This window comes from Schistocerca piceifrons, chromosome 1, assembly GCF_021461385.2.
Source record: "Schistocerca piceifrons isolate TAMUIC-IGC-003096 chromosome 1, iqSchPice1.1, whole genome shotgun sequence".
In the NCBI taxonomy this organism is placed as follows: domain Eukaryota; kingdom Metazoa; phylum Arthropoda; class Insecta; order Orthoptera; family Acrididae; genus Schistocerca; species Schistocerca piceifrons.
Window position 1 is genome coordinate 590,881,628 of NC_060138.1, and position 12,289 is coordinate 590,893,916.

General features: G+C 37.4%; 1 protein-coding gene across 16 annotated transcripts in view; it reads right to left on the minus strand.

Annotated features, from left to right (window-relative positions):
- LOC124803042 (RNA binding protein fox-1 homolog 3-like) overlaps positions 1-12,289 on the minus strand; it is a 454,277-nt gene that overhangs the window by 96,507 nt on the left and 345,481 nt on the right. For all 16 annotated transcript variants that reach the window (XM_047264242.1, XM_047264203.1, XM_047264181.1 and 13 more), the window contains 2 exons: positions 4,956-5,141; positions 2,878-2,931 (listed from right to left, as the gene is read on the minus strand). In XM_047264242.1, the coding sequence (XP_047120198.1) occupies positions 2,878-2,931; positions 4,956-5,141 (240 nt within the window). The remainder of the gene's footprint in view (positions 1-2,877; positions 2,932-4,955; positions 5,142-12,289) is intronic.

Here is a 12,289-nt window from a genome sequence, read left to right on the forward strand (position 1 = left end):
TGCATGTACCAGTGGCACCGTTTTTGATATCACAAAGAACCAAAATGAACACAGGTATCTGCATAAATCATATGGCTCCGCATTTACGCCAATAGTGTACATTTCAATGGAAAAAAAGGTTAACTGCTCAATTCTGCCACTTTGAACAATTAGCTGTTCCACTCTACAAATAGTTTCTCTATTTCTTTAATATTAAATGGTAACATAATACCAAGTAAGAAAAACTTCAGACAGTTCCTTTTATACGTCTAGAAAGTTTTACATTATGATAGTTGAAGTTTCAGAACATAATTCATTTTCCTGTCACAGATATTTTTGTTTCATGTTGTCTTACAAAATCAAAGACTAGTCAGTATACACCCCATAAGTAAATAAACAGTACCAGAATTAACCCATGTGGCACAAATCGTAACTACATCTTTTCCATATATAGAACTAATAACAGAGGAAACTAAAATCAGCAAGAATAGTACGCTGACTGATAAATGAGTTATTTATAATTCGCTAGAAAATAAGCAGTTTAATAATGGCAAAGTTAGCTTTCCTCCACTAAGGAAAGAATCAAGTTTTGTGTAAATGACTATTAATATGTCTAAAGCTAAAGCTGTGATAAAAGCTGCAAGATTCACAGATGCTGAGAAATTATTTTTATATACAAAAGAGTAATGTGCCTAATATGAGGCATTCAAAACATACAGAGCAGTATTACTGATAAAATTTCTCTTTATCATCACAGATCACAAAAAAAACCTGAGAGCACATTTAGTATCTTACTTCAGGCTCAGGCCATTACTTTTCAACCATGCATTTGCATTTCCTGTTTTCCCAGATCCCAACAAAAAAATGCAGTTCTTTCACAAACTGTACATATCAAAGTGATGGTTTTCTTGCATGCTTTGATAAATCATCTCTTGCTACATGTATTTCAGTGCAGCGTTCACAAAAAGGATACCCCAATTCCGTACAAACGCAATAAAAAACTATATTAGTAGAAGTGGTGATAGTGAAGTGTGTGACAATAAAAATAATAATAATAATAATAATAATAATAATAATAATAATAATAATAATAATGGTTATGATGATGATGATGACTATGAAGACAATGAAAAAATGACTGCATCACAAGACTTTCCATTAGACAGTAGCTGCAAACATAGCTTTGTGAAAATAACTAAACATTCACTGCAATCTAAATTAACTGTTTCCTATGGTGCCAACAGTAAAAAGAAATGCCTTGTCACAAAGGAAGTGCCAACAAGAAGCAGTAACAAAGAAAAGTAGGGTGTCAGAATAATATTCTATTACATAAAACTTTGAGATACTATCAATGTGTACCTGTTCTTTTATAACTAATGTATGCTACATTCAAACCACACATTATTATATCTATGTTCCGTTTTAAGTACTCTGGTAAACATACAGCCCTGTTACTTCAGAGGTAACATTACAAAATATTATTTCATAAAAATCAATGTGTGGTAGCTACCACACTATTAGGAAGTCCTACAGGCATACAACGTTTGCCTGTCGGGCAGTATGTTATGCAGAAAAAGCGTTCATACTTTTAATATTTTTGCTACAAATCAAGAACGAAGTGTTGCATGAAGTTCAAAATGATATAATATCAAGAGCTGCAACTGGAGCTAACAATACTAAAGATAACGCAAGAACGTTCACAGCAGCGTTAACAACAGTTGCAAGGGTAAGTTATGATTTGTACACAGAAAAGATGAATACATCAAAAACCAACTTTTATTATGATACTTACAGGATATGGAATCGCATGAGTTTGGCAGAGCAGGCTCTTAAATTTACATCACAACTGCAGAAATTATGTATAACTTTCAGTGGATTATAGCACATCAGATACATGTGCTAGTAAGTTTTTTTTAATTATTACTATTTCTGTTGCACACAAAGCCCTATGATTACAACACAACAGTTGCCTTTTGCTATAAACCAACTAACCATATTACTTTATGAATGATTTCTGAAAGCATTCCACATTGGCAGATGGGATGATACATGGAGCAAGACTAATAAAATATACCATCAAAACCATCCTCGTCCAGTTATGATTGTTTGAGAAGAATGAAGAAAAATTTTGCTTTATGGCCATGTAATATCAAACGGACAGTTACATTCAGTTACAAATATTCAACGATTTTGTGGTACATTTCATTCATTTGCTCCAGAGTCACTGCTCTTCCACATTTTGGCACAAAAAACTGAACAGTAATTAAAGTTATATAATTGTAAAACATTATTAATGAACACGCAATGGCAGACAGAAAGAAGTATGATCAAGAACTCGGTACATAGCTGGCAAAGGAATATTCTACTATTTTTAGACTTTGTAACCAAAATTTTTCATTTAATTATAAATAAGTCTCTCTTCACCATCAAATGACTAATAAACCTATGCATTTCAAATTTATTTTCCTCAAGAAATTACTGAATATAATAATTACTCTGCTTTTAACTTTGCCAGCAATCTCATACAGACATTCACAGACATAACTTACAAATGATTGATCCAATGTCAATTTCATAGGGAAACAATGACACACTGTTTTTACCTACTTGTGCAATAGTTCTGTGACAGTGTACAACATGCACTACAATGGAGATGACAATCATTGAAATATTGGAGGGAAAACCAGAAAAAAAACTTATATGAAAAGCTAGAAACAACATTTGAAAGTTATGCCATGTTTTAGGTAAAATTGTGTCCATTCTTTACAACAGTGCATTCCTCAAAATTAATAGAGCTCTTTTCAAGATGACTTAGTATATGAGAGAGAGAGAGAGAGAGAGAGAGAGAGAGAGAGAGAGAGAGAGAGAGAGAGACATGAATGAAAAGATAGTTCTTACCTTAGATCCCCTCTCATTAAATATTATCTCTACATCAAGAATGGGACCAAATTGCTGCAACAAACATGAAGATACATACTAAATGAAAATGTTTTTTATTAGTACACAGTAAGTTGATAATTTTTTTCTTTCATTCTGTAACACATATATCAGATACATGTGTCACTACATTACAGTCTTGCAGGACTTGGCAAAAATTATAAACAAGCTGTACCACAATAAATCTAAAATACTAAAAGACAATTTTTTTCACTAGATGTGTATAAAAATTACCTGAAGCTATTACATATACTAGGAAGTCTGCAATTACAAAGGTTCTGAATAGGGCGCAATAATAGAGCCCCCACCCCCTCCAAAAATGAAAGAGAGAGAGAACTTCAGAGCTTTGGGTAATTCCTGCCAATTTCATAGCAGTATATCATCCAAACCGCACACGTTCTTATTGTTTTTACTTTTTCTCCTTCTACTGTCTGTAGTTCAGGTATTTCACTGTACTGGTGTTGGTATTCTTATCTATTTTTGCACTTTTAAGATACTGAATTTTCTTCCCCTTCCATAACATTTTTCTTTGCTGCACTTTTTTCCAGACGCTTTTGACTTTGTGCTGGGCAAGAGGTTGATGATTAGCTGAAGCTAGATAGGGGACCAATGCCGTAGATTACTCTTTGTAAAATCAAACTGGGATTTCATTCAGACTTTATGATTTATATGCTTTCAGTTGTTTCTCTACACCAGGGATGCTTATTACTATGTTTTCCATACGGGAGTCAGTCTGACGGTCAAATTACTATATGTTTGTATGATTCTCCTATGTGAACGATTTTTTGAACATGAAATTTAAAACTTGGGCTTTCATTTTGCTACCATCTGCTGCCACATACGACTGGTCCACAAGGCACTGAATGGGAGCCTTAAATCTGCTGAACGATTTTACGTAAGACCAGAATTTCCTCGCGTTCTCTGCCAGATCCTTTGCTAAGGTGTGACAATCATGGTGGTTGTATGCTTTGTGAATAGATCTTTTCACAGATGCTTGAATCTCTGCTAACCTTCGCTTGCCACCATCATCATTTGTGCATAGCCTTTTGAACTGAGTATGCAACAGCCTCTGCTTCCTCAGCATCCTCCAAATCCCATTACTAAGCCATGGTGGGTCTTTTCCATCCTTTATCCACTTACTAGGCACATAACTCTCCAGATCACGATTTACAATCTGCTTAAACTTTGCCCGTAATTCCTCTATATCTATCTTACAGGAACTAAGTGATGCCAATTCACTGTTAAGTGAAATGCTAGTAGCTGCTTATCTGCTCTATCTAACAGAAACACTCTCCTAGCCTTCTTGACTTATTTATTAACTTTTGTAATCATAGTTGCTATAATGACATCATGATCGCTAATCCTCGGTGCTATACTGACATTGTCAATAAGGTGCAGCCTATTTATTGCTACAAGATCTAAGATATTTCCACTGTGTGTAAGCTGTCGAGTTAGCTGCTGAAGACAGATTTTAGAATGTGTGTTGAAAAGTATTTTGCACAACTGTCTGTCTGTCTGTCTATCTGTCTGTCTGTCTGTCATCTCTCTGACCTTGCAACACTACACTAAACTGTATGATGCTTTCAAATACCTTCTTCAAACTTTCAAAGTGACCCTCACATGAACTCACATCTTTCTCCTTGCTCTGAGCTCTTCTCTCATTCAATAAACTTACATAGTTTACTGGAATAAAGCTATATTTTGTACTTCATTATGACACTGACCATAGTTCAAAGTCCAACAATTAAGACAAGATGTATCAGGTGGATAAAAAAAATCTTTTTCTACCTGCCAGTAACTAGCTATACAAGTGGTGGACATACAGTTGTAACAGTTGCGAAATACTTGTAAGCCAGTTCAAGGGATGAAAATACAAGATGTTCAATTGTTATAAATTATATGGTTATATCCCATACATGTAAAATTTGTTGCCATACAAGTCTTCCGTGAATGGATGATGCTACAATTTGTTGATCTTATCCTCTGGCTTTATTTCGAAATTCAGTTGAAAAATGCAACGTCGCTGATTGCTAACTCACCCCAAACATCGCTCTTAGATCTGGGTCCCTGAAACGGAAGGGTATGTTCGAGACATGTAGTCGCTTTGGTTGATTTTTCCCAGCTTCTCCACCTGGAAGTGCAACTGTGGTCACAGGTACAGTTGCTGCGGGTGCTGCCTGAGGTGCTGGAGCTGGTGCAGGAGTTTCTGCTTCCGGTTCCGTTTGCTGTAACAAAGAAACAGTGAAATAAGAAGAGATTCTACATAGCAGCAGATGAGAGTGTTGGGGTGGGAGGGGGGGGGGGGGGGGGAGTGTCTGCAATGAAACATTAGTTTAAAAATGAGGAAACATACTACTGAAACAACATTGACTTTATTCATCCGAAGTATCATTTTTTGTTGGGTCATTTTATTTTACTCTTTGAGCAGTACGGGCAGAAATTTTAAAGTATCTGCCATATTGCTCATAACTGTCGTCACCTGCTGTCAAATGAAGATAAATTTATTTCTTAATAAACTGCTTGTGTTTCTAATCATTCAACCGCGTCTCTCTGGCAAATAACAAAATTCTCTACAACGTTCTCTATTCATTCTCAAGTAGTATATGGTCTATGAAGTTGAGAATACCCAGGTCGTTACCACTGGTGACCTTTTCTACATGTAGTGACAAGTTCAATCCTTTCATTGCCTTGTACCACTATTAGTCCTGCTAAATTTAAAGAGTAAGTGTTAGATATGCCAGCTCATTTCTGCTAGTAACTTTTTGCATCACATTGTCTCAGAAGCTTTATTAATTTTTCTGACAACATGTGTCAGCTGTTCCTTGTTGAAGTCCTGCATATTCTTTATAGTTTTGGTGTAGAACCAGTTTCCACACAACTGCCTCTCTCTATTACATAATTAAATTAATATGTCCAAGAGGGAGGAAAAGGATTCAAATATTCTTCCAACCATTTGTATTCCTTCTTCTGTTGTTTTTCATAAATAACTTCTTGTCAATGTCATCTGAACATTGAGAGATCATTTATCCTTAAACTACACATGCCACACCCACCCCCTTCCCCTAACTTAACTAGTGTTCTGCCCAAGAAACAATATCAACGTAGATGACAGAATCCCACAACTACATTTCCTTTTACCATTCCTGTTCAAGTGTAAATTCAAATGTGTCAGCAACAGACTAACTAAGCCTTTTGCACTTGATTTGTTAGTCAAACTGAAAATGGTTAAGTAATGGCAATTGCTAGTGGAAGAGATGTAGCAAATGAGTGGTTCTGTGGAGGACAGAGAATGTGTGTCTTACATAAAGTGAAATATTTGATAAATGCTAACCAGATTCAAAATACATTATTATACTAGTTCCTTGAGGTCGCATCTTAGGATCTTTGTTGTTCTTGGTATACATCAATGGTTTTCAGGCAAGATGAGGCAAGAGGATAAAAACCAAATGAAACGCACAGGTATATTTAGTAACTGATCAGTAAGCAATATACTAATGCTGAACATGAAGAAAACAAACAGTTTGAAAGTGAACAATAAAACTGCCATATTGAATGTATACAATGACTGCACAAATAGTGTAACACGCATAGCTGAAGTGGAGCGAATACACAAAGCTGCAAAGAGAATGCAGGATGTTAACCCTTACAGTCTTGTCATGAGTGCATAGTTTCGGGTGATTTGTAATTGGATGTTTTTCCTATGTATACTGAGTCTTTAGTTAGGGTATAGTTTATGGCCACAATATTCAAAATACAGGAAGAACCCACAAAAACAACTAAATGCAAAAAATGAATTAAATATAAAACTGTGTTTGAGGAGTTGGGGATTCTAACTGCACCACCTGAGTACATATATCCCTCTGTTACGACATCAAGAAAAACATAAATAAATATCACACTAAAAGCTCTATTCATAGTCATGGAAAAAGATCCAGACATAATCCAGTAATAAAAAATTAATCAACAAACTCAAAATAGTATTTTCTACCTATGAATCAATTATACAAATTTCAAAAGGAAGCCTTGTACCAATATTTTTGCCTAGCTTACAAAAAAAAAAAAAAAAAAAAAAAAAAAAAAAAAAAAAAAAAAAAAAAAAAAAAAAAAACACACACACACACACACACACACACACACACACACACAGAGAGAGAGAGAGAGAGAGAGAGAGAGAGAGAGAGAGAGAGAGAGATCATATATATATATATATATATATATAGGAATTAATAGAGGGAAACATTCCACACGGGAAAAATATATCTAAAAACAAAGATGATGTGAATTACCAAACGAAAGCGCTGGCACGTCGATAGACACACAAAAACAAACACAAACATACACACAAAATTCAAGCTTTCGCAACAAACTGTTGCCTCATCAGGAAAGAGGGAAGGACGAAAGGATGTGGGTTTTAAGGGAGAGGGTAAGGAGTCATTCCAATCCCAGGAGTGGAAAGACTTCCCTTGGGGGGAAAAAGGACGGGTATACACTCACGCACACACACACACACACATATACAGACACAAGCAGACATATTTAAAAATATTGTTTGTTGTGAAAACTTGAATTTTGTGTGAATGCTTGTGTGTCTATCGACGTGCCAGTGCTTTCGTTTGGTAAGTCACATCATCTTTGTTTTTATATATATATATATATATATATATATATATATATATATATATATATATATATATATATATGCACCATAAGGATTACTTCAGTAGCAAATTAAAGCTGCAAAAATTAAAAAAATAAACACCTGTTCTTCCACAAAATATAATCATTCTACACCTATAACACATGTTACTGGAAGACTGTGTCCACAATATCTGTGACAGAAAATATTAACCACCTTTAATTTTCCTGAAGTTGTCATCAAATTTTCCTTGCGAAAGGATGATTCAGTTTATCAGACAAACAAATGAATTAACAGAGAGGCAGGAATATCATCATGCTCCTGATCTTTCCCAAGGATGTGTGTGTAGTGAGTGATGAACGTGATGAGATATGAATGAACAGTGTAACAATTCTGGAATTAACTAGGACTGCAGATAATTGTATACCTATACGCAAGTTAACTTGCGACTAGGTTTTACTGTTGGATTGTGCTGATGGGTCTATGATAATCGTAAAAAGATTTTTTGTTAAAGAACAGTTAACCAACTAAATTACTAACGAACTAACATACACTTCCTAACAGGAAAGATGCAGAGTGAACTAAGAAAGCCGAAGAAATTAAAATATGTGAAAAATATCCACTTAACATTAAATTTTGCTTTTTACATTTTACATCATAAGACCATAACTGGCAACAAAGATATTATTTAATGGCTCTCTCTTTTGAAGTTTTCAGCAAATGCAGCAACTGAGTGTGAAAACACTGGTAATGGTTGAACTATGGGAGTAATTGAGGCAATGTTGGTTGAAGGCTAGATAATTTAACAATTCTGTTCTTCCAGTAACATATTTACTCCTATACAAGTTAAGAGCACCTTTTAATAATGTTATTACTCAACACAATTTTACGATACTATAACTAATGCATAATCTTATCTGTTGATCGGGAAAAGAAGATTATAAATTTTCTAGTTTCATTTCCACAATCTTATTATCCACATTAAGTTAATGCGCAAGTAAGGGATCAAAGGTTTATTCCTGGTACAACACCACATGTTGTCAATTTTGTAGCAATGTTGAAGTGAAGAATAGCATCTGCGAAAGGCACTTACGAAATTTGTTATCAGCATTCCATCACAGTTTCAAGTATATGGTTTCTTATGATCAGAACTCACTCAGAAGTTTAAACAATGATTTACACACTAAGTTAAATGAAGTGCCCATCGGCACAAATTGTGGCACCCACAACTTATAGAAATGCCTCTCAAGTGCTGTTCAACGATTATTAGGACATGGTGAAGTAGGTGGGAATCTGCTGCCTTCCTGGCAGCAAATGATGGCGTGGGTTATTACTTCACAGTGTGTTAAGGTGGCGACTGTTTGCAGTAATCCTGCTGTTGTTATACACTTAAAACTAACACTCTAGTGGTACATTGAACTTAAAGGACAGCAACACGAAACCGCCAAAACCTGTGGTGACACTTTACACAGATTATCTTGATACATTGGATGTATTCAAACAAGGGCAGCATTAATGGTCACGTTTGTTTAACATACGGGAGAACACAATGGAAATGCTGAAAAACCTGAGTTGCCAGACACCTGTAGATACACACCAATTATGCCCCAAAAGCTAACTTGTGAAGTATTTAGTGAAAATGTACAACTGTATTGCAGCCTTCTACACTGATGAGCCGAAACAATATGACCACTGCCAACCGCAAGATTTAATGTTGCCTAGTGCTGTTGCAGGCCTGCAACACTGTAAGGAAAGTATGTGTGCAGATCAGAGAAAAACGGAGAATCATTCTAGTGATAATACAGACCATCATCGGGGGGACTTTGATGAAGTTATGTCCTAGGTCCTGAGAATGACTATCTCTATAATGGCGAAGTTGGTCTGCTTTTTGCAAGTTACTGTGGTGAAAGTCATTGGAAATCGGTTGAAGGACGGTGTAGTCATGAGTAGGTAACAAACTGTTTGATGTAATTTATTCCTCACAGGAACAGAGATGGAGGCTCGCCTGCTCTGCAATGCAAGAGAGGCAATGATTGTTGCAGATCTGATGACTGACTACAATGCTGGTGCTTGCACAAATGTTTCAGAGCACACTGCTCAGCGCTCACTGGTCAGCATAGTAACATGCTCCGCCCCATGTTCAACAAACGAGATTATCAATTATGAGTGTAGTGGGCATGGGATCATTGAGACCGCACCACGGATAAATGGAAACATGTCATCTTGTCAGATGAATCACATTTCTTGTTACAAAAGGGTGATGGTCATACACCACCATCCAGGTGAAGAGCTGCTCGAGAGGCTAACAGTTCCAAAGGGGCAGGCCAGGTTGGGCAGTATTATGCTTACGGGTCAGAGGCCATTCTCCTGCACTTCCATGAGACCTGTAGCAGTAATCTGAGGCACTACAAAAACTGTGAGCTATATTAAAATTATTGCAGACCACCAGCACCCCTTCATGTTCGAGGTCTTCCCTCACAGCAATTGCATTCTTCAGAAGGATAACTGACCATGTCACAGGGCCGGAATCATGCTGACATGATTTGAGAAGCATGATAGTGAACTCACCTTAATGACTCAGCTCCCAGATTCACCTAATCACAATCCAGTGGAGAATAATAAAGAGAGATTAAAAATATGGCTCTTTTGTTCCCCACTTTCTATGTGATGGTTTTAGTTTGAATTGTTTGTAATTGCAATCTCTGGGTATAAAGCTGGACCAACAAATAAATAGGCATCAGTTGCCAGAGCCACAAACCACTTGGCCATAATTTACGAGAATTGTGTTATCTGTGCTTAGGCATCTAGTGCCAGTATCTCTGGAAACCCACCAAGGACTAGTCAAATCCACTTCCTGTAGAGTAGCTGGTGTACTGTGCTCCAAAATTAGAATGAGTTGCTTAGCAGGTGGTTACAATGTTTTGGCTGATCACTGTATGTACCACTCTCAGAGGGACCACGATGGTATGATTAGAAACTTAAATAGTGCTCAATATCGATCTGTGGAAGAAAGAAACCCTAAAATGTATCATAAATTGTAGCGGTGGCTTATATACACCCCCCCCCCCCCCCCACACACACACACCCATTCATTTCATCAATTTTTAAGCTACACACACTTTCAGGTGGCATCTGGACAATGGCAGCGATGTTTGTTTTCTGTATGTTGTACCTCAACTTAACACTCGTTTATCTGGTAAACTAAACCATCAACACTCTATGATCAGTGAGACAAGAGCTCAGAAAGAGGGCAAGAAGTGCAGTCGATGATCAGGCAAGATAAAAATTATGAGGAGTTTCAGGTGTGGTGTTTTTGTACGTTGAAAATCATCAGTATTGTGTGTGACCAGGTGGCTGAAAGCGTACAACATAATAATATGCCACAAACTGATCGTAATTTGTTGACTTGGAAGTTAGTCTGACACAATTACTCTCAAGAATAACTTGATTGAATTTCCTCATTTAACACCCTGACACAACAAGAACGCAGCAGAGATTTCAGAGACAGAATTTTCGTCTGATTTCTTACTACTGGAGGGGAGAAGCAGCCAGGGCCATTTTAAGGAACCATCCTCGCATCTGCATGACATGGTCTGGGTGATGGCAAAAAACTGATATCTTGGAGGGTACACTCACCCACAAATGAACCTGGGTCTCTCTCAGTTCCTGTGGAAATCTCGCTTAATTACTATTCACACAGTTTTCTTCTTACTCGGTTACTTACAAAATTTGAAATTGTGGAAGTCTGTAGAGTTGATATTGAGACACTAAGATTTCGGAATGTACAATACTACATACTGAAGTTCTTGCGATGTGAACACACACAGTGAGCGTGTGTGTGTGTGTGTGTGTGTGGGGGGGGGGGGGGGGGGGGGGGGAGGGGGGGGGGCGACAGTGTGAAAAGACGGTAATAGTGCGACAGAACAAAGGAAACTGTGGCTGTGAGACAGCAGGCAGAGGGGGAGAGAGAAAGAGAGGGGGGAGGGAGGGAGTTGGAGGGGGAGGGGGAGAGAAAGAGATGGGGGAGGGAGGGAGGGAGGTGGAGGGGGAGGGGGAGAGAAAGAGAGGGGGGAGGGGGAGGGAGGGAGAGAGAGAGAGAGAGAGAGAGAGAGAGAGAGAGAGAGAGTTGGGCTGAATGGTAAGTGAAAAGGGCAGGTGGGAATGGGTAGGTATGGCGAGGGACTGGCGGTGTGTGTGCGGGTTACAATTAGGGGAGCTGAGCAAGGTAGAATGAGGCACTTGAGTCTTTTAAACAGGGGCATATGAATATCTTTTATGGTCCATTATGAGCATTTCTCCGCTGGTGCAATTACTTTAAGCTGACGTTCGACACTTCTGTGTATTGTACTGTCTTTAACACCCACATATTCTTTATACAGATGTGGATTTAATGAGATTTGGAAACTGCAGAGACAATGGAAAGTATATGGATGAGACGAAGACTGAAGAAGCAGCGATTTGTAAGCACTATTTTCTCTGTTAATTTCCTTTAAAACGTGTAGCTCAGCGGATAAATCACAGACAATGGAGGCATAAGGAATCTTTAACTGGGACACCCTTGGTGTACAATTACAATTCAACGTTATAGCTTTCCAGTGTACTAAATGCATCTAGCAACGGCACAGCTTTGTGACGATTTAACACAACTCTGTAAAGGAGGGTTATGTCAATACGAAACCGAAAACAATGAGTAACACATAGGTATGGCATCGGCGAGAGTGTGTTGCCATTTAAATT